The sequence below is a fragment of the Mustela putorius genome, unplaced genomic scaffold (assembly GCF_011764305.1).
Source record: "Mustela putorius furo isolate JIRA1106 unplaced genomic scaffold, ASM1176430v1.1 tig00000788_pilon_pilon_pilon, whole genome shotgun sequence".
Classification (NCBI taxonomy): Eukaryota; Metazoa; Chordata; class Mammalia; order Carnivora; family Mustelidae; genus Mustela; species Mustela putorius.
The window spans coordinates 5,475,716-5,499,133 of record NW_025421481.1 but is presented as its reverse complement, the minus strand read 5'-3'; the positions used below and the strand labels follow the sequence as shown (position 1 = coordinate 5,499,133).

The 23,418-nt window shown below is 40.9% G+C and overlaps 1 protein-coding gene and 1 non-coding gene across 3 annotated transcripts in view; one reads left to right on the top strand and one right to left on the bottom strand.

Annotated features, from left to right (window-relative positions):
• Nucleotides 1-23,418, top strand: part of SLC17A8 (solute carrier family 17 member 8) — a 52,570-nt gene that overhangs the window by 7,524 nt on the left and 21,628 nt on the right. For both annotated transcript variants that reach the window (XM_045084799.1, XM_004742953.3), the window contains exons 2-5: nt 8,257-8,509; nt 19,207-19,325; nt 21,332-21,446; nt 23,064-23,151. In XM_045084799.1, coding sequence (XP_044940734.1) covers nt 8,257-8,509; nt 19,207-19,325; nt 21,332-21,446; nt 23,064-23,151 — 575 coding nt within the window. The remainder of the gene's footprint in view (nt 1-8,256; nt 8,510-19,206; nt 19,326-21,331; nt 21,447-23,063; nt 23,152-23,418) is intronic.
• TRNAK-CUU lies at nt 17,188-17,260 on the bottom strand. Its single transcript has one exon. It is a non-coding gene; the product is annotated as a tRNA-Lys (tRNA).

The following is a 23,418-nucleotide window of genomic DNA, read 5'->3' as shown; positions in this document are numbered from 1 at the left end:
ACGTCACTCCAGTCTCCAGTCTTGGCCTGCGCTGTCATCTGGCCTTCTGCCCTGAGTTTCTGAGTCTATGTTCAGATTTCCCTCTTTTCACAGGGACACCAGTCATTAGATAAGGACCCATCCCAATCCAATATGACTTCATCTTCACTTGATTATGTCTGCAAAGACCCTATTTCTTTCTTTCTTTTTTTTTTTTTAAAGATTTATTTGTCAGAGAAAGAGAGAGCAAGTGAGTGAGCACAGGCAGACGGAGTGGCAGGCAGAGTCAGAGGGAGAAGCAGGCTCCCTGCCCAGCAAGGAGCCCGATGCGGGACTTGATCCCGCGATGCTGGCATCATGACCTGAACTGAAGGCAGCGGCTTAACCAACTGAGTCAGGCGTCCATAGACCCTATTTCTAAGTAAAGTCATATTTACAGATATCAGGGATAAAATACCTTTTTGTTTTGGGGAGTACTCTCCTGATTTTTAAACTCTAGAAATTAATCCAAATTCTGATAAACCACACACATACATACACTCACACACACACACACACACACACACACAATCTAAACCATCAAACAAAACATGTCTATGGGCTAGACTGGCCTTTGAGCTGTCATCTGTAAGCCTGGCTTTTGGAATAAAAAGCCACAGAGACCACGTCTTTTTTTTTTTTTTTAAATTGTCCATCTTACCATTTCCTGATTAGGTAATAAGCTCTGACTCTCTGCTTGAATGAGGGGACAGGAAAGCATGAAATTATTGGGGGGAAATAAAAACAGGTTAACACATCAAAATCAGTGTGACTGTGCCAGGTGCTAGGGATACTTGGTTCCTGACTTTGAACTTATTATGGTATACTGGAAGAGGGAAATACTAATTTTAAAAATTACAAAAAACAAGTAGTATGAACAGTATTGACAGCGTAGGAGTTGAATTTTATTGAGATCTTTTAGAATTTGAAGTCCTGAGAGCCGCATGGATGAGATCCTAAAGCAAATCCCAAACTAGCTCTGGGAGTCAGATTTTAAGTACCTCCTCCCTTTTAAAAAAGTTACCATTTATTGATTATTGATCCAGTGGTAGGAATGCTACTAAGTGCCTTATAAACTTTATTTCCAAGTGCTCAAATTAGTCCCTTATCCTTCCAGGAAACCAAGGTTCAGAGAGGTTAAGTCTCTGCCTCAAGGTCACTCAGCTAATAAATACTGGACTCAGCATTTGACACATGATTGTCTGACTATAGGGCATGTTCCCTCAAACCTTCTTCAATATTCTTTCTCCAAAACCTTTAAAAATGTCTACTTAGTTGAAGCACTTGATTTGTATAAGGTGTTTTCTGGTTTGGTCCTGGGTATACTGGCAGGAACGGGCTTGATACCAAATCTGGCTTGTGTTTTCACTTCACCCACTGCAGCTGGGTGCCTCTTGGGCAAGTTTTTGACATGTTCTGAGTCTCCCAAGCTGTGAGAGAGGGATAAATTCTACCTCTCAAGATTGTTCTGAGGATTAAGGGAGATTATGTATATAGATGTATATCTAAATATGTACCTCACACAGTACCGGTGTAGAAGGTAGTCAGTACCCTTCCATCCCCTAATACTCTATTAGTCTCTTGAGCTGCCATCATAAAGTACCAGAAACTGGGTAATTTAGGAGAAGTTTATTTTCTCACAGTTCTGGAAACTCGAAGTCCAGCATCAAGGGGTCAACAGTTTTGTTTTCTCCTCAAGGCCACCTACTCACTGTGTCTTCTCATAAGGATGCTGGTCTTACCGCATTAGGGCCCACGCATATAATCTCATTTAATTACTCTTTAAGGCCTTTTGCCCCAATGCATTCTGAGGTCCTGACTGTTAAGGCTTCGAAGTAAGAATTTAGGGTGGGGATAGTGGTGACACAATTCAGTCCATAATAAATACTCACCATAAGTGAGCAAGTGAATGGATGTTAAAAAGCCATAAAATGATCCATAAGTTCTGTTCATTTTGTGCTGCAAATGTTGACCTTACTGCCTACAAAACCAAATCAAACCGGGCTGTAATTACGGGTGCATTCAAATTGTAGTAAGTAGTTCTGTTAAGGGCCTGTAGGCTAGTGAGCATATCTTAAGCAATTAGGCTCCTGGTGCTGACGTGTTTACTGGACAATTGTGTTTGTGAACAATGGGCTTGGACTTTATCCTTGAGTGTAAGGGGCCGGCAGTCCACAGACTGCTGCTTTCTGCATTTGGAGAAGCAACAAGACTGATGTTACGTAGGCAAGAATGAAGATCCTCTGATCTTCCAGACCAAGTGCAGGCAAATACCAAAACACCTAATAAACAGCTCTTTTGGATAATTAAAGCCCTCCACTTGTTAAGAACAGAGGCCTCTTTTCTCTGTCTTATGACCTCAACCCTCTTTAGAAAAACAAACCAACATCAAATAAACAAATAAAATCTTAAAAAAAAAAAAAAAGAAAAGAAAAACAAACCAACAAACAAACTCATTTCTGGGCAGGGGTGGACAGATCTTTACTTCTGTGTGTAAGTGCTTCAAGTCAGGAGTGAAGACTGATGGAATTGATTCACCCACAGAATAGGGATTAATTATGTCCAGGCCGTATGCTGAGCCCTGGGAATAAAGAGGAGTCAGAAATGGCTCCTGTCTTCAAAATGCTTACATCTTCTGGGGAGGCATTCATTCACTCATTCACTTTCTCAAATCCACAGACCCTTACTCAACACCTACTGTGCTGATGAAAGCAAATAACTAACTCAGTGTGATAAACTGTCCGACTGAGGAAAGCGTGAAATACTTAGGACACATCAGGGATGGTGTAGCCCTAACACTGAATCAATGTCTACTCATTTGTGGTGGTAATGTTTTACTCTTTGTTGGTTAGGCTTGTTTAATTTCAACAACAGCTCTGTGAGATAAATATCACCTTCATTTCACAGATGAGGAAATACGAGATTCAGAAAGGCCGACTTCTCTTGCCCAGAGTGGTACAGCTAGTACACAGGAGGCAGAGCTGGCTATCAGACCTGGGTTGACTGATAGCCGTGAAGCCTGACTTGTCCCATCATAGAGGGGGAGGGGGTTGAGAACCTTCCTGTCTGAGCTTGTTATACAAGAAATGTTCCACTATTTTACTGTTTTTAAAACCAATCAAATCTGACTCTGAACCAAGCCTGGTGGAAATGAACTTCCGGTTGATGTGGGTGGGCTCTTTCTGCTGCAGCTACGGTGTGCAAGGACCACACAAACAACTCAGGGGGTCCCTCTAGTGGTTGATCCGTGTTTGTGTCTGGTCGCATGGTGGCTTGAAGTCTACTGAATCCTCTATCACATGGGGCAAGGGAAACCGTGACCCAGCACCCAAGCCACCTCTCCACAGCTCCCATATCCTACCTCCAAGTTGGAGGAGTGCTGTTGGAGATGGCTCAAGATCAGGCAGCTATAGGTCCTGCTACTTGGGGAGCCCATATTTCCTTCCATGGAGTTTTATCTTCCCCTTTATCACACTACTCTTTCTTTTCTCTCTGCCCCCCATACCATTGTGTCCTTCTGGAAACTCTCAGTGTATCCCAAATGGCAACATGCACACAGAAGGTGCGTGTGTTGGTCCAGGCCTTCTGAGAAGACAAGAACAGATGCATAAGAGATTTATTGAGGAAAAATGAGGGAAAGAGCTGAGGAGGACTGGGAGAACATTTGGGACTGCGATGCTATCTGTGTAGGAGAAAGGGAAGGAAGATTTTCTGGGAAGAGTCTCAGACTATACCCCAGTACTAGGAAGTTTTGTAATGCCAAGGGGGAGCCCTGGAGCCAGCTGGGCCACTGATGGGCCTTGCCTCTTGCAGGAAAGGACCTGCCCTCTACGCCTGCTGTGCTCAGTGCTCGGTGGGGGAGCAGCCTGAGGGAAGGCAGTCCTCCTAGCAAAACTCTGCTGCATTCAGAGCATAGCAGCTGGGGTTGTCTTTAATTAAACTCCTCAAGGCTCCCTGGTGCCTGAAAATGTTCGTCTGTCTTACTCTTCATCCAAACATCTGCATGATTATAGAGAGAGGCTGAGTTTATGACAATTTTATTAATAGCAATAATAGTAGTATTTACCATTAAGCAATAAAAAGCTCTTTCATGTACCAGGCGCTGCACTAAATAATTTACGTGCGTCCTATCATTTACTCATTAAAACAATCGTATGAATTAGCTATGATCATAGCCCATTTTAGAGATGTGGTTTGTTGTATACTGAACTGTGTTCCCCCCATATTCACATGTTGAAGTCCTAACCCCCAGTGCCTCAGAATATGACTGTATTTGGAGATAGGTTCTTTAAAGAAGTAATTAAAAGACACGGAGAGAGAGACTAGGAAGAGACTGACTCTTAACTATAGAGAACAAATTGATGGTTGCCAGAGGGTAGGAGGGCGGGGGGATGGGTGAAATAGGTGATGGGAATTAAAGAGTACACTTACGATGGATGAGCACTAGGTGATGTACAGAGTTGTTGAATCACTATATTATATACCTGAAACTAATATAACACCATATGTGAACTATAGTGGAATTAAAATTAAAAGTTAAATAAAAAAAATAAAGGAATGCTGAGATTTAAACAAAAAAATAAAAGAATATAGAAATTAATCAAATAAACAAATGAAAGATAATTAAATTAAAATGTGGTCTTCAGGGTGGGTCCTAATCCAAATGACTGGTGTTATTATAAAAAGAAGAAATCTGGACACAGAGATATGCAGAGGGAAGGTAATGTGAAGGCAGCCATCTTTTAAAAAATTTTTCTTTATTTAAATTCAATTAATTAACATATAGCATATTATTATTTTCAGAGGTAGAGTTCAGTGGTTCATCTGCCTTATATAACACCCAGAGCTCATTACATCACATGCCCTCCTTAATGGCCATCACCCTGTTACCCCATCGCCCCACTGCCCTCCCCTCCAGCAACCCTCAGTTTATTTCCTATAGTTAAGAGTCTTTCATGGTTTTGGCCATTTACAGGTCAAAGAGAGAGGCCTCAGAAAGAACCCATCCTGCCAACAGCTTGATCTTGGACTCTGGCCTCCTGAACTGTCAAAAAGTAAAGTTCCACTGTTTGAGCCACTCAGTGTGTGGTACTTCATTATGGCAGCCCTGGAAAGCTAATACCAGCATATTGTGGCTTCAGGTGGTCGAGTGCCTTGGCAAAAGTCATAGAGCTAGCACGCAGGAAAAATAGCACTCAGCTTCTCGCATTCCAGAGTCCATTCTCTTAAATATTTTCCTCTACTGGGTTGTCCATGGTGGCTGGGGCAAGGGCAAGAATGCAGATGGCAAGGTGATGGGAAGCTCACAGAGATAGAACACAGCCTGGTGAGCCAGGAAACACATGTGAGAGGGAATCGGCAGACCTGATAACCAGGAGAAAGCCTTCCTACCTTGCCTATTTCCTCTTCTGGCTCTGTGGTCTTGGCCAATCCACTCTTGCTTTCTGGGCTACTGTTATATTTGTGCCAAATGGAAGTATTAAGTTTCCTAAATCTCACTGAGCTGTTTTAACCATAATGAGGTCATTATATGAAATGGGGAGAAAGAACTGAATTTGCTTTATACCAATATTAGTGTAGTTGTTGCATATTATCCCTATTTTAGCTAAGACTACTGGTACCATTGTAATGGGGTGTCAACATTAGAGCAACAGTTTTCCATGGGATACAAATTATATATGTTCTGATGCCAGAAATTCATGGAGATCACCAGGACCACTCATTATAAATAGTCCTGTGATTCAAATGATTCTTGAACATCAATTTAATGACAATACATGGCATCAGTGCTCAGTCTAACAGAATGAACTCATTAAATGACTGTGGGAATTAATGTAATAAAAGTAGCTGATATACATTGAGTTTTCATGTGTGTTAGGTTCTGTTATAAGTGGTCTAAATATAATAATCCACTTATGATAATCCTGGGAAGAACCCCATGAAGAAGAAACTACTTTATGATTCCTAGGTTCAGATGAAGAAACAGAAGCCCAAAGAGGTTAACTAGACCAAAGTCACACAGCTAAGTAAGTGGAAGAGTAAACATTCAAACTAAGTCACACTGGCTCCTAGTTTGGATATAGAGTGGAGAAGAAATCAAGCATCCAGGATGACTTCAAGATTTTTACCTGAGCAGCCAGAGGAACAAAATGATCATTACTGGGGATGGGAAAGATCTTAGAAATTATTTTTTTAAGGGAAACTCAGTTTGGATATGTTAAATTTGAGATGCTGATTGTGTGTCCAAGGAGATGTCAAATAAGTCTCTTTATGAAAATTGGGATCTGTATCTAAAGCCCACAGATGGAATAAGATCACTTCAAGAGTGTAGATAGAAAAGAAAAGAGATCTGTGAGCTGAGTCTTGGGCATCCTGGTGTTTACAGATTAGGGAAGTAGGGAATTGGTTTAAAAGACAAAACAGAAAGACTGGTCAGAGAATTAAGAGGAAGAGCACATGAGTGTTGTTTCTTGAGAGAAAATAAAGGAAGAAACGGTGATCAATTGTGTTAAGTGCTGATAGGCTGATTACTTGAGGACCTAAGATGACCATTGGGTTGAGCAAAAGGCTCAACGGAAGGCATTGATGACCTTCAGAAGAGCAATTTTGGTGGACAGGCTGGGGGATACCTGGTTGGAATAGGTCCAAGAAAGAATGGGTGGTGGGGAATTGAAGAAAGAGTCTTCCAGTTTTTCTAAAAAAAGAAGATGAAAATGGGTGTAGCTGGAGGAGAATGATGTGGTAGAAATAAGAGCATATTTGTAGCTAATAGGAATGACCTAGCAGAGAGGCAAAAATAATTGATGAATTATGGGAGTGGGAATTTCTGGAATAATATCCTTGAGTAGGTGAGAGGAGGTGAAATCTGGTGCCCAGGGAGAGAGGTTGGTTGGACAATTACCAAAGAAAATGTAGAATGCATCAGCATAAATGCAGATGGGTAGCTAGGTACGTTGAGAAGTTGCTGAAGTTCTCTTCTGGTTATTTCAACGTGCTCATCCATTTATTAAAGCTCACACTCGGAGCTCAGTTAAAATTGAAAGCTCCTTCCCTGGCTTTATCATTGCTCTCGCTTTGAATTCAACAAAACCTGAATAATCCAGTAATTATGGCTCCTTGACTTTCTTCCTCACCAGCTAAGACCTGAAGGAAAGCAGAGAACATGTCACATACTTTATTGCTCCCCAACCCTTGGCATAGTGCCCAACAGACAACATGCACTCAATAAATATTTGATGAATTGAATTGAATCTAGTATATTTATTTCTCTATACAAATACTTTAAATCTGATTTTGCTTGAGTCTTAAAAACTACCAAGATCATATTCTCTGTGGATTGGTGGGCAGATTATTTGTATCTCAATCCATTCTGCTAATCATTGTATTAGCTATTTATTATTGAATTCAATATTCATGAATACTTAAAAGCTTTGCTCATTTTTATAAAAGTTTGGACCTTAGTTGGGCCATAGCAACATCCTCAGAAGGGTTACAATATGTGAGAAGATGCAAATAGTTTTTTGATCATTGACAGTGTTCAGTTTGCCCAATTCCCTTTTATTTTTTAAAGAAAAGGGTGAATTCACTGTCTTGACATACCATAATCTGAACCTGTAGAAGTCAGTGAAAAATCCTAGAAAGAACCACCTAGAAAGAAAGGATGTACAACCCACTGGCTATGTGCTGTGGTAGAAAATGTGCCTCCCTACCTCTACCTAACATTTTATTAAGATTTAGATAAAGAGGAAGAAAAGAATCTGCCATTGGATTGATTTTCTACTTGCTATCTTTTTAGCAAGCTTTAGGTGACACTAAAATCAAGAAGCATAATAGTTAGCTAGGTCATACAATGTGAACGAAGTCTGTCAATCCTTTTCCAGCAGGAAATTCAGTGAAGTGTATTGTCGAGGACACAGACTTGGACTTGGATTTGCATCCCACCTCATACAAGACCTAGTTTCCTGACCTGTATAATAGCAAGATAACACCATCGATGTCATGGAGTAGTTGTGAGCTTTAAATGACCTAATGCCTATAAAAGTGCAATACTATCCCCAGAAGATCAGTAATGCTGGTCACTATTATTTATTTTCATGACAATAACAACTTTCAAAAAGGCAGGCTGCAACCTACTTTGGGCTTTTTCTTCTTTGGTAGACCTTTTCTTTTTGCGTAGTATACTTCCTTTTTTTCTCTAATCCTGGCTTTTCTTCTCTGACCATTTTTCTTCCACTATAGAAAAATTGATGGGACCAATGAGGAAGAAGATAACACTGAGTTGAATGAAGAAGGAAGGCCAGTGCAGACTTCCAGGCAGACGCCCCCGCTCTGCAACTGCCACTGCTGTGGCCTCCCCAAGCGTTACATCATTGCCATCATGAGCGGGCTGGGATTCTGCATTTCCTTTGGGATTCGGTGCAATCTAGGTGTAGCCATTGTGGAAATGGTCAACAACAGCACTGTCTATGTCGATGGAAAACCAGAAGTTCAGGTCAGTGTCTGTGTTTGGTGGGGGCTGTGCAAATACTTAGCTATAGGAAAGAAAGCACTGCCCCTCTTGCATTGATGTGACAAAAAGGTAGAATGGCTACCATGTGCCAGGCACTGTGCAAGGTGGAGGAGAGAGAATGATGAGCAGCATGGGCTGGGCCCTTGTCACCATAGAGATGTCCAAGTAAGTCAGCATGATTCACAGTGGTAGTGCTGGGTTGGAGGTGTTCAGAATGCTTGGGGTCACATCGGAGGATGCTGGGCCAGACTTGGATATCATGGAAGAATTCCACAGAAAGTGATGGCTGGTTCTGAAAGATAAGGAGGAACTGACAGACAAAAGGTGTTTCCTTGAGGTGGGAAGAAGAGCGCTTGAAGAGAAAGGAACATCTTGTGATAAAGACTATAGGAGAGAGGGGGAGGGAGGTAGAGAGGAGGAAAGAGAGGGAGAGAGAGAGAAAATGATGTTGTTTAGGAACTGAGATAGGAGTTCAACTTTTCTGAGCCATGGACCCGTTTGGCAATCTGCTGTAGACTGATGAATCCTTTGCAAAATAATGTTTTATTTTTTTTTAAAGATTTTATTTATTTATTTGACAGAGAGAGATCACAAGTAGGCAGAAAGGCAGGCAGAGAGAGAGAGAGAGGAGGAAGCAGGCTTCCTGCTGAGCAAAGAGCCCGATGTGGGACTCGATCCCAGGACCCTGAGATCATGACCTGAGCCGAAGGCAGCGGCTTAACCCACTGAGCCACCCAGGCGCCCCAAAATAATGTTTTAAATGCTTTTTTTTTTTTTAAAGATTTTATTTATTTATTTGACAGAGAGAGATCACAAGTAGGCAGAGAGGCAGGCAGAGAGAGAGAGAGAGGAGGAAGCAGGCTCCCTGCTGAGCAGAGAGCCCGATGCGGGACTCGATCCCAGGACCCTGAGATCATAACCTGAGCTGAAGGCAGCGGCTTAACCCACTGAGCCACCCAGGCGCCCCTGTTTTAAATTCTTTAAGTAAAATGCATGGGATTATAAATGAAACTAATTATATTGAAATATATATATCAAATTATTGAAAAATAAGGTTAATGATATAGAAACATATGGGCTTCTTTACGAACCCATCAGATGACAAAATTTAACAATGGGTCTAAAATTACTGTACCTTTGGTGTGCCTGGGTGGCTCAGTCAGTTACATATCTGCCTTCGGCTCAGGTCAAGATCCCAGGGTCCTGGGATCTAGTCCTACATCACAGTCCTTGCACAGCGGGGAGCCTGCTTTTCCGTTTGCCTGCCGCTTCCCCCTGCTTGTCCTCTCTGCCCCCCCAACAAATAAATAAATAAAATCTTTTTAAAAAAATAAAATAAAATTACAGTAAGTTTGAAGTCTGCAGTATAAACCATAGTTTAAGATAGTGGTGACAACTGTCATATGAACAGATTTATAATTTCCACTAGCGATGGAGTCACAGGTACTGATACTACTACTGTGGTTTTTTGCCTACATTCATAATCACAGGAAATGCTAAATTTCAGCTACCAGTTAGAGAAAATAAAAATGCCGAATTTTCCCACCAAAGTTCACAGGTCCGCGACCTTCTGTCTTTGGATTAAAGGCTGAGAACCCCTGTAGGAGAGCATGGCAAGCATCGAGACAGGGGGACTCCAGGGTAAATAGAGGTTAGGCCAGGTAACGACTTGGTAAGCCATGTAGGGCGTCATGGGTGGGCTTTGTGCAGGGCCCACCGTATCCAGCCAGGGGTCTCCCAGTGGACTGGGACTGGAGTGAGTAGAAGCAGGAAGCCCAGTGCAAAGGAGTTGTAGTCACAAGCAAGCATGCTCTGATGTGACTTAAGAGCATTGAGGAGGGTGCACGATGTGATGAGTACTGGGTGTTAAATGCAACTAACGAATCATTGAACATTACATCCAAAACCAATGACATACTATATGTCGGCTAATTGAACTTATATTAGAAAAAAGCATTGTTTTTTATGAATCACTGGAAAGATGAAATCTGGCTTGTTTCTTATATAGTAGACCTAGAGAAGTATTGAGGCTATGGGGGGAAAAAAAAAAACCCAAATGTATGCCCAGTGCATACATGCCTCATTGTATTGAACACACGCCCGGGAATGACTTGTGTGAAGGTATACCAGTTCGCAGAGAGGCACCGAGGTCTCTGGTCCCTGCGTGTATATGGAGAAACACTGACGTCAGAGTTTCCCCACTGCTGTTTGGTCACTGTCTATAGGCTGTGCCAGGAAGAAGGTGTCATACGAAATGGGAGCTTTTATTGTACTGTGTCCTGTGTGAGAGTCTCCAAGAGGGGGCTGTGGTGTGCATTATTTCCCGGACTTTATTGTCGAACACCCTCTTTCATGCCACAGCTATTAGCATTACCTGGAACAGTTCCTGCTAAGGGCTGGTGTGGGAAAGTTTGATTCTTATCCACTAAAAAGAAGTCGTTAGTTGGCCCTGCAGGCTTTTTTTTTTCTTTTCTTTTAGCTAAGAGATCTTTCTGCCAGATGAGAAGAGAACAATGGAGAGTCTGCGAGCCTCTTTCTGATGCCGCAGCTGAATTTGTTCTCAAAGGATATGCTAGTTGTTTATTTTTTTGGTTTGGAGGGAGGGCAGGAGAGGTATGATGGGGCAAGCCATGCATTTTTTAAATAAAGAGTGATGTATATTAGTGAGATTTCAGATGTGTATCACATGCATTCTCACAGCCTTTTGTGAGCAGGGCCAGCTAATTAAAACTTGTCTGCCGAGGCCCAGATCAAAATGAGATGCTGGTTTGTGTTTGTTTGTTGCCTGGAAAGATAGGCCTAGGTCCACAGAGTCTGCTTGGAGGCATATGGAAAAGACATTTTTGATAAATCTAAGGAACAATGCTAGTGTGTGCTCTCTGGTTTCTGTAGTTTTCCCTTTGGAGTCTTAGAGAAACCGATGGAGAGCTAAAATATGCTTTGCATAATTTCTTCTGGTCTCAAAAATAGGAGTTTGGGAGCATTTCGGAAGCTGTAGGACAACTCCAATTTATAGCTGGTCATTTCTCTCTTACTCAAATAGAACAAAGCTTACATGTCAGCTGAATATGTTCACCATAATGACAAAGATTTTACTGGTATTTTTGTTTATCTGGTTTTTCATTTTATGGGAATGAGGAACTACATATTTTTCACTGAGATATTTTGAAGTCCTCATTTTCAAAAGAGGAGAGAAGTAAGCAGTATGAGTATGTACGTCTTGAAAATATTTAGGTTATACTGTACTAGTGGTATACAGGGTAATTTTAGCTGATGTGTGAATACTCACTTTTAGTTTAATAATTATGAATTTTAAAACACATGAATCACTTAGAATAGCATCTGACATATGGCAAGCAGTAAGTGACTGATGTTTGAGAAACTTTGTGATTATCTCTTTTAACTTCAGGCAAAGTCCAAACTCCTTCCCATGAATCATGAGTCCTGTAGAGTTAAGAGCATGGGCTTTTGAATTGGCCAGACCTGGTTTCGCACTTGACTTCTTTTGTTTATTAACTCTGGGACCTTGAACAAGTTGTCCTTATGTCCTGGTCAGAGATTGCTGGTTGCAAGGAATAGAAATGCAGTAAAGCAGGTCAAGTTAAAAAGGGAATTATGCGGGACACCTGGGTGGCTCAGTCGGTCCAGCCACTGCCTTGGGCTCAGGTCATGATCCCAGGGTCCTAGGATCAAGTCCCACATCAGGTTCCTACCTTGACAGGGAGCCTGCTTCTTTCTCTGCCTCTGCCTGCCGCTCTGCCTGCTGTGTGCTCACACACACTCTTCTCTCTCTCTCTCTGACAAATAAATAAATAAATAAATAAAATCTAAAAAAAAAAAAAGAAAGAAAGAAAGAAATTATTCAAAAAAAAAAAAAAGGAATTATGCTAGGGCTGTATGGGATCTCATGAGAGTGAAGGGCAGAAAGCAGGTCTGATGTGTGTATTTGTGCAGTCCGTGCCCTGAACAGTGGGGAGCTCAGCCTGTGGTGGGACTGAAATCCTGGTTGTACTCCATGAGGGGCAGAAAATAAATCTTTACCTAATTCTTTCCAGGGCATAAACAGAGGCTCTGCCAGGAAGGGCAGAGTGGAGCTGGCCCTCCTGGGAATGAGGAAATCCTTAGCTAAGGTCTCCAGCTTGCTTGTTCCATACAGTGCCTCATCTGCTCCTGAGTATGCTCCACTGTCCTAGGTCTCTCCATGGACTCTTTTCTTTCCTTTTCCATCACTTCTCACGTTCGTCCTCCATAGTGAAGTGTCTTGCTCAGGAACTGACTTACTTGGCCTTGAAACTAAAACTAAACTCAAAGTTTCAGTTCAGGTGTTCAGCCTTGTCTAAGTACAATTTCTGGGTTCAGATTGGAGAGAGAGACACACATACATGTGGCCATTATGATTCTAATGGGGCTCAAGTGATGATGAAAGTCAGTTCTCAGCAGGCCCAAGTGCTGTTTGACATGTATGATCTCCTTCAGAGAATACCTGGAAACACGGTCCCTCAGAGAGGAAAGTGTGAGCAGGAGACATTTTGATTGGTAATTAGTCTTTGGAAGAAGTGAATCCCTCTGCCTTGGATCTTTGGCTCCCTGGGTCATTCTGTGACTCAAGGCAAAGATGTCTAATCTCTCTTTCTTAATAAGAAATTCAAGTTCTACAAACAGTGCAAAGAATGTAGTTTTTTGGGTCAAGCCGATAAGAGATCATGATCTTGGCTCTCCTTGTAACTAGTTGTATGACTTTGGGCCAGTCAGTTAGTCTCTCCAAGCCTTATTTTCCTCATCTACAAAAGGAGAGCCAAGGTGTTGTAAGAATTAAGGGAGGGAATACATGAACAGTGCCTTAATAAAATTATGTCTCTCTTTTGCTCCAAGCTTCTTTTTTTTTTTTTTAATTTTTTATTTTTGATAAACATATATTTTTATCCCCAGGGGTACAGGTCTGTGAATCACCAGGTTTACACACTTCACAGCACTCACCAAATCACATACCCTCCCCAATGTCCATAATCCCACCCCCTTCTCCCAAACCCCCTCCCCCCGGCAACCCTCAGTTTGTTTTGTGAGATTAAGAGTCACTTATGGTTTGTCTCCCTCCCAATCCCATCTTGTTTCATTTATTCTTCTTCTACCCACTTAAGCCTCCATGTTGTATCACCACTTCCTCATATCAGGGAGATCATATGATAGTTGTCTTTCTCTGCTAAGCATGTCTTTCGCTAAGCATGATACGCTCTAGTTCCATCCACGTTGTTGCAAATGGCAAGATTTCATTTCTTTTGATGGCTGCATAGTATTCCATTGTGTATATATACCACATCTTCTTGATCCATTCATCTGTTGATGGACATCTAGGTTCTTTCCATAGTTTGGCTATTGTGGACATTGCTGCTATAAACATTCGGGTGCACGTGCCCCTTTGGATCACTACATTTGTATCTTTAGGGTAAATACCCAATAGTGCAATTGCTGGGTCATAGGGCAGTTCTATTTTCAACATTTTGAGGAACCTCCATGCTGTTTTCCAGAGTGGCTGCACCAGCTTGCATTCCCACCAACAGTGGAGGAGGGTTCCCCTTTCTCCGCATCCTCGCCAGCATCTGTCATTTCCTGACTTGTTGATTTTAGCCATTCTGACTGGTGTGAGGTGATATCTCATTGTGGTTTTGATTTGTATTTCCCTGATGCCGAGTGATATGGAGCACTTTTTCATGTGTCTGTTCGCCATCTGGATGTCTTCTTTGCAGAAATGTCTGTTCATGTCCTCTGCCCATTTCTTGATTGGATTATTTGTTCTTTGGGTGTTGAGTTTGCTAAGTTCTTTATAGATTCTGGACACTAGTCCTTTATCTGATATGTTGTTTGCAAATATCTTCTCCCATTCTGTCAGTTGTCTTTTGATTTTGTTAATTGTTTCCTTTGCTGTGCAAAAGCTTTTGATCTTGATGAAATCCCAGTAGTTCATTTTTTCCCTTGCTTCCCTTGCCTTTTGCGTTGTTCCTAGGAAGATGTTGCTGTGGCAGAGGTCGAAGAGGTTGCTGCCCGTGTTCTCCTCAAGGGTTTTGATGGATTCCTTTCGTACATTGAGGTCCTTCATCCATTTTGAGTCTATTTTTGTGTGTGGTGTAAGGGAATGGTCCAATTTCATTTTTCTGCATGTGGCTGTCCAATTTTCCCAGCACCATTTATTGAAAAGGCTGTCTTTTTTCCATTGGACATTCTTTCCTGCTTTGTCGAAGATTAGTTGACCATAGATTTGAGGGTCTATTTCTGGGCTCTCTATTCTGTTCCATTGATCTATGTGTCTGTTTTTGTGCCAGTACCATGCTGTCTTGATGATGACAGCTTTGTAATAGAGCCTGAAGTCCGGAATTGTGATGCCACCAACGTTGGCTTTCTTTTTCAATATCCCTTTGGCTATTCGAGGTCTTTTCTGGTTCCATATAAATTTTAGCATTATTTGTTCCATTTCTTTGAAAAAGATGGATGGTACTTTGATAGGAATTGCATTAAATGTGTAGATTGCTTTAGGTAGCATAGACATTTTCACAATATTTATTCTTCCAATCCAGGAGCATGGAACATTTTTCCATTTCTTTGTGTCTTCCTCAATTTCTTTCATGAGTACTTTATAGTTTTCTGAGTATAGATTCTGTGTCTCTTTGGTTAGGTTTATTCCTAGGTATCTTATGTTTTTGGATGCAATTGTAAATGGGATTGACTCCTTAATATCTCTTTCTTCTGTCTTGCTGTTGGTGTAGAGAAATGCAACTGATTTCTGTGCATTGATTTTATATCCTGACACTTTACTGAATTCCTGTATAAGTTCTAGCAGTTTTGGAGTGGAGTCTTTTGGGTTTTCCACATATAGTATCATATCATCTGCGAAGAGTGATAATTTGACTTCTTCTTTGCCGTTTTGGATGCCTTTAATTTCCTTTTGTTGTCTGATTGCTGAGGCTAGGACCTCTAGTACGATATTGAATAGCAGTGGTGATAATGGACATCCCTGCCGTGTTCCTGACGTTAGCGGAAAAGCTTTCAGTTTTTCTCCATTGAGAATGATATTTGCGGTGGGTTTTTCATAGATGGCTTTGATGATATTGAGGTATGTGCCCTCTATCCCTACACTTTGAAGAGTTTTGATCAGGAAGGGATGCTGTACTTTGTCAATGCTTTTTCAGCATCTATTGAGAGTATCATATGGTTCTTGTTCTTTCTTTTATTGATGTGTTGTATCACATTGACTGATTTGCGGATGTTGAACCAACCTTGCAGCCCTGGAATAAATCCCACTTGGTCGTGGTGAATAATCCTTTTAATGTACTGTTGAATCCTATTGGCTAGTATTTTGTTGAGTATTTTCGCATCTGTGTTCATCAAGGATATCGGTCTATAGCTCTCTTTTTTGGTGGGATCCTTGTCTGGTTTTGGGATCAAGGTGATGCTGGCCTCATAAAATGAGTTTGGAAGTTTTCCTTCCATTTCTATTTTTTGGAAGAGTTTCAGGAGAATAGGAATTAGTTCTTCTTTAAATGTTTGGTAGAATTCCCCCGGGAAGCCGTCTGGCCCTGGGCTTTTGTTTGTTTGGAGATTTTTAATGACTGTTTCAATCTCCTTACTGGTTATGGGTCTGTTCAGGCTTTCTATTTCTTCCTGGTTCAGTTGTGGTAGTTTATATGTTTCTAGGAATGCATCCATTTCTTCCAGATTGTCAAATTTATTGCCGTAGAGTTGCTCATAGTATGTTCTTATAATAGTTTGTATTTCTTTGGTGTTAGTTGTGATCTCTCCTCTTTCATTCATGATTTTATTTATTTGGGTCCTTTCTCTTTTCTTTTTGATAAGTCTGGCCAGGGGTTTATCAATATTATTAATTCTTTCAAAGAACCAGCTCCTAGTTTCGTTGATTTGTTCTATTGTTTTTTTGGTTTCTATTTCATTGATTTCTGCTCTGATCTTTATGATTTCTCTTCTCCTGCTGGGCTTAGGGTTTCTTTCTTGTTCTTTCTCCAGCTCCTTTAGGTGTAGGGTTAGGTTGTGTACCTGTTGCTCCAAGCTTCTAATGGTTTCCATCTTTCTTTGATTAAAAGCCAAGATCCTTTTGGTGATTTCAAGGGTCTCTCATCATTTGAACCTCTCTTACTTTAACCCTTATTCTTGTGTCCTGTGCTCGTTACCTCCCAGGTATCCTGACATCTTGCTGTTCCGCTAACCTCAGGGCCTTTGCATTTGCTATTTTTCTGCCTTGAAAGTTGTCTCAGATAATTATTTGCTCTCTTCTTTCCTTTAGAGCTTTACTCAAAAATCACCTCCTCAATGAAGCCTTCCCTCTCTATCTAAAATTGCGCTCTACCTCACTCCTCTCCAGCACTTCCTGTCCCCCTCCCTGATTTATTTTTTCTCCTCATCCCTGATTACCATCTAACACGGGCTGTACTTGTTTATTTGTTTACTAGCTACTGTCCCTACTGGCATCTTTGTGAAGATAGCAATTACTCTTGTTCTGTTCACTGTTGTATCCCCAGGGCTTAGTATAATGTGTGGCACATAGTAGCAGAAAGTAAAAATTTGGTGAGCTGATTTGAATAATGATTTTTAGTTTCATTTTACTCTCTCTCATTTTCTTTTTCTTTTCTTTTTTTTTTTTTTTGAGTAATATCTACCTAACATGGGACTTGAACTCATGACCCTGAGATCAAGGGTCACATGCTCTACCAACTGAGCCAGCCAGGCACCCCAGTTTCATCTTACTTTTTTTTTCTTTTTAAGATTTTATTTATTTACTTGACACAGAGAGAGAGAGAGAGCACAGGCAGGGGAAGCTAGAGAGGGAGAAGCAAGTTCCCCGCTGAGCAGCGAGCCTGATGCAGGGCTCTATTCCAGAACACTCTGATCGCACCCTGAGCCAGAGGCAGATGCTCAGCCAAATGAGCCAGCCAGGAACCCCAGTTTCATTTTACACTTAAACTTCAATTTCCTAATTGGTAAAATGGGAAATACGGTATAGAGGACAGGCCAGTGTTACATGGACTGTGATCTCCTAGAACATGAAGGCAATTCTTGTTTGAGTTAGTATTTCACTGTCTAGCACCTGACCTGGCACACAGGAGGCACTAGGTGAATGTTGAATAAGTGAGCAAATAAATACATAACAGCTTGTGATGGGAAAATAAACTGACAGAAGTTGATAAGGCATAATATGTTGATAATTAAGAACCTTTCCTCTATAACAGGAACACCTTCCATTTTGATATGATTGCTTTTTTTAAAAAATTTTTAAAAAATTTATTTATTTTCAGCATAACAGTATCATTATTTTTTCACTACACCCAGTGCTCCATGAAATCCGTGCCCTCTATAATACCTACCACCTGGTACCCCGACCTCCCACCCCCCCGCCACTTCATACCCCTCAGATTGTTTTTCAGAGTCCATAGTCTCGGTTGTTTTTTAAAAAAGATTTTATTTTTAATGGACTATGTCATATAGACTTATTTTTAATGGACTATGTTAATATAGTCCAGTATCATACAGGTTTTTCCATGTGAGTAGTAGGGGCTTGCCTCTAGATTGCAAGATGTCTTTAATGCCCTTGAAATTCTGTAGTAGATATTTGAGCAATAAGTATTCAAGACAGACCAAGCCACCTCAAGGAGCAGTTGAATTCTCTGGTACTAAAGGTGTTCAAGCAGAATCTCTACACCCAATGTGGGACTCGAGCTTACAACCCTGAGATCAAGAGGAGCATGTTCTTGGGAGCGAGCCAGCCAGGTGCCCCCAATCCTTTACAAAGCCATTCATGTATTTCTTCATTTGGCAAATATTTACTTGCACCTTCTACGTTCCAGAAATTTATTTTAGGTCCTCAGGTTATAAAGCCAAAGGGACATGGCTGTTCCCTTAGAGTTGCTAGCCACCAGTGTAAGAAATGGACATGTGAATAGCTAGTTCGAGAAGAGCACCCAGCAGGGGCCATGTCTGTAAGGACAGAGGTCTGTGGGATAAGTGCAGGAAAAGGTGACCACTTCAAAAGGGAGTTGGGGAGCTTCCTCAGAGGAAGGAACATTTGCGAGGAGTCTGAAAAAAAAGAGTTAACTTTCGGAAGAAAGAGAGGAAAGGGGGCCTAGCCCTGGAGAATCACATTTTCAATGGCTTAAGGGTTGTGCCATTATTAAGTGTGTGTGTGTGTGTGTGTGTGTGTGTGTGTGTGTGTATGGCCTCTGTCCTCATACACACACACACACACACACACACACACATATATATATTTATATATGTATTTAAGTTTGAACATAATCTCTCCTTGCTCTCACTAGAAGACAAACTCAATGACAGCAGGGACTTTGTTGTATTTGTTGCTATAACCCAAGCATAAAGAGCCCTCCACAAATTTTTTTTTTTAAGATTTTGTTTATTTATTTGATAGAGAGAGAGAGGGAGAAGCAGGATTTCCATTGAGCAGAGAGCCCGACGTAGGGCTTAATCCCAGGACCCTGAGACCGTGACCAGGGCTGAAGGCAGAGGCTTAACCCACTGAGCCACCCAGGTGCCCCCACAAATATTTGTTGAATAAAGGAAGGAAAGAAGGACCTGGTGGGGTTGTTATGTAGGATCATTGGTGAAAAATGGTTGTCAAGTGTTTTCTTACAAACACAACCGTATCTGATTTCTCATTTCAGACAGCACAATTTAACTGGGATCCAGAGACAGTGGGCCTTATCCATGGATCTTTCTTCTGGGGTTATATTGTGACACAAATTCCAGGTGGTTTCATTTCAAATAAGTTTGCTGCTAACAGGTAAGGCAAACTGAAATAACACGAATGAGGTACACACCATAACATGATTTTGTGTTTTTATAAAATCTGCTTAGTTTGCTCTCGATTTAGAGATGCAGAAGGAAAGACAGGAGCCATTCCAATAGATGTGATTCACAGATATTGATGTGATTCCGTTCTTAAGCGTCTCTTGTTATTTACTTTTTTGTCTAACTTATCTTGCAACTCTTTTAGTGATTATGTAGTAAAAAGAGAAGTTGACTCTGAATCAGAAGAAATGTTCCTGGACACTAAATAACTCAACTTGGTAGCCTCTAGAGTCACTTTTTTTTTTTTTTTTTTTTTTTTTTTTTTGCTTTTCTGGGTCTTTTTGCTCATCTGTGAAATAAAGTATGGTTTAGATTGTGTTTGAGTTTCCTTTGACAAGTGACATTCTGTGATCCTATGTACTATATTAAAATAGTTCAGTACCATATAGATTTTGTCATGTGAGTAGTAGGGGCTTTGCCTCTAGGTTTCAAGATGTCTTTAGTGACCTTGAAATTCTATCGTAGGTGTTTGAGCAATTAAAACTACCCAAGACAGAATGAGCTGCCTCAAGGAGCAGTAGAGTTCTCTGTCACTACAGACATTCAAGCCAAAGAAGATGGCCTTTTGGAGGATACATAGGGTGTATATGTAGCTGCACAGGGGTCTACTAAATGTCTCAAGTTTCCTTCCAATTGTATGTCGTGTGTCACAGTACATGAATGGATTTCATGAACCATACATTTTATAAAGCAGTTTATCAAGCTCTAAAAGATAACTCATTAGATGGTAATGAAGTCAACATGTGATTTACCAATGAGCATTTTCCAAAAAAGGACAGAAAAATAGAAAAGAGGAAATCCAAATAGAATAAAATAGAATAGAAAATATCTTAATTCATTGCACCCTGAAGTATTGGTTCTTGAAATTTGTTTTGGTTACATTTGTGAGTATGGTTATGTTTTGAGTTGCAATATAAAATATATTTTGTTTTATGGGTTAAGGTAAAAAAGAAAGTCAAGGGGCGCCTGGGTGGCTCAGTGGGTTAAAGCCTCTGCCTTTGGCTCAGGTCATGATCCCAGGGTCCTGGGATCGAGCCCTGCATTGGGCTCTCTGCTCAGCAGGGAGCCTGCTTCTTCCTCTCTCTCTGCCTGCCTCTCTGCCTACTTATGATCTCTGTCTGTGAAATAAATAAATAAAATCTTTTAAAAAAAAGTCAATACCATGAGATCTAAATATGTACAAGCAGGACTTTGTTTACTTACATTCTGGCCTAATTTGCATCCTTCATTATCACTTATCTTTTGTATTCTTTTCAAAAAGTGATAAAATACTGGCTCATATGATCTCAGGGATTACTGCTTATACTTCTGCCATAAAAGGAAATCACGCATATTTCTAACATATTAAAAGGGCTGAAGCATCATTAATGTGTGAGAAAAGAAGAAAAGGCTGCCTATTCTCTTTTCCCAGAACCTCTGGTCCAGGCAGGGAGAAGGCATGGGGAACTGGGCAGCAGGCTGGGGGCTCGGACAGGTACACAGCCCGTTTTGTGCATGGCTTGTCCCAGGACATAGGCTGCTTTCCGATAGTATGGCCTTTTGGTAAAGTGACAGCATAATTGCGAGGCAGGAGACACAATCCAAATGTGTCAATGTCATGTGGTAATAGAACGAGTCTGTTGGGTAGAAGTAAGCAGAATGGTGCATCTCCAGCAAGCTCACCTCATGTTGGTCAATCTCTAGCTTCAGTACTTCATTTGGGAAGGATATTCCCATATTGCCAACAACCTGCCTATAATGGGTCCAGGGATGAGCTCAGGATTCATAGCTGCCCAACAGTCTAGCTTGGGATACACCAGATCCTAACACAATATCTATTTCTCTTTTTATTAATTTCCATGGACTTTCCATGAATGGTGAGGCTCATTCCTGATGTCTGACTGAAGCGCCATATCCACAAGTGTGCCTGCCCCCTAACACAGTGTTTTGGTCCCTCAGGGTCTTTGGAGCCGCCATCTTCTTAACATCAACCTTGAACATGTTCATCCCTTCGGCGGCCAGAGTGCATTACGGCTGTGTCATGTGTGTCAGAATCTTGCAAGGTCTAGTGGAGGTAGGAGATTGTTTCCTTAATGGTTTTTGCTACTGCTAGATAAAGTATGGTCCTTTAGATAATTCAGCTTCTAAAGAAAAACTGTTTTACTGAGTTTTCTGGTCTTCCACCTTGTCCTGCTATTTCCACTCTTCAGTTTTAACTACTGTCACGAATGCTTTAATTAGAATGCCTGTGTGATTACAAATGTATACACAATAAAGGACCATTTCATAGAGTGCAGAATTTCACATGAGGAGGCAGAAATGATCTTAGAGGCAATCTAATCCAACCCTTGTCATTTAATGAATGATGAAACTGAAGTCAAAATATGATAGTTCACATAGCAGTGGCCCTTTACACTAAAACAATTTAAATGGATTTATTAATAAATCTGTAAATTTCCAGGATGTAGTGTTACACAGAGATTTAACTCAGGGACCTGTTGAATCATTATATTGTACACCTAACCTATTATAACACTGTATATTAACTACACTGGAATTAAAAAAATTAATAAGAAAATAAAAATGTGAGTCTAGGAAAAAAAAATGTAAAAACCAGTACTTCCTCAAGAGTAGTACAAAAACAGATGGTGAGCTAAATCAGGCCATAGTTTCCTGAGCCCTGATGTAGAGCAGAGTTTCCCAAGCTCAGTCATTCACCTCTAACCTCCTTCACTTCTGTCATAGCCATGTACAATTTGTACTATTATTTACCTACAGTTTTTCCCTAGATCAATTCATTAAAACACACACACACACACACACACACACACACACACAAGAATCTTATCACAAGCAACAATATCTTTGAAATCATTGGTTTCATGCATCAGTTATATTGTTTCTTTTTTTAAATTTTTTATTTTTTATAAACATATATTTTTATCCCCAGGGGTACAGGTCTGTGAATCACCAGGTTTACACACTTCACAGCACTCACCAAAGCACATACCCTCCCCAATGTCCATAATCCCACCCCCTTCTCCCAACCCTCCTCCCCCCAGCAACCCTCAGTTTATTTTGTGAGATTAAGAGTCACTTATGGATTGTCTCCCTCCCATTCCCATCTTGTTTCATTTATTCTTCTCCTACCCACTTAAGCCCCCATGTTGCATCACCACTTCGTCATATCAGTTACATTGTTTCTTAAAGCCTATTAGAATATATATGCACCAGTAATGGAAAAAATAAATGTCATTTGTTGTAGCAACTCAAATCCAACTCTAGTTCCACTAGAGGGACATATACCAGACTTTGAAAAATAACTGATGGGTGGAAAGAACTTGCTATTAACAGCCATGAAGACTAGAATGTAGTCAGTTCATGGCTCTTGGCCTCAGGTTCTGTATCTTGAGGGGATGGACCAGCTGGTTGCAGAAATCTCTTTCTACACCAATATTCTATAATAATATGAACTATAGAGATTCCTTTCCCATTCCCCACCATCCTTACATTGGAACTGATATTCAAATTGAAGCATCTGTGCTGTGAGTTAAAATAGCTGACATAAGCTACTTGGTATTCATGATTTAGGTTTTATCTTGTAGCCTCTCTTAAAGAAGCAGGGTCCATGTTTCAAACACAAGCAGAAACTGGAGTCAAATCAATAATCTATGTTCAACTGTTTTGCCAGGGTGTGACCTACCCAGCATGCCATGGGATGTGGAGTAAGTGGGCACCACCTTTGGAGAGAAGCCGACTGGCCACAACCTCTTTTTGTGGTAAGTGTATTAGAATCTTAAGTTTTACTCAGGAAGGCTTTGTTTTTAAGTGAAGACCCTACTATGTAGGATTTATTTATTTTTTTTTGCATAACAGAAGTCCAAAGGTGAGTGATTGCTGGTGCTGGTTTCACTGCACAGTCATCCGTCAGGGCCTGACCATGCTCTGATTTTCTGTTCCGCTGTCCTTGAAGTGATAGCTCTTTACTCTCCCACTTGTTCCTCTGGTTCACAAGAGGGTTGTTACAGCTCCAGGCATCAAGCCCA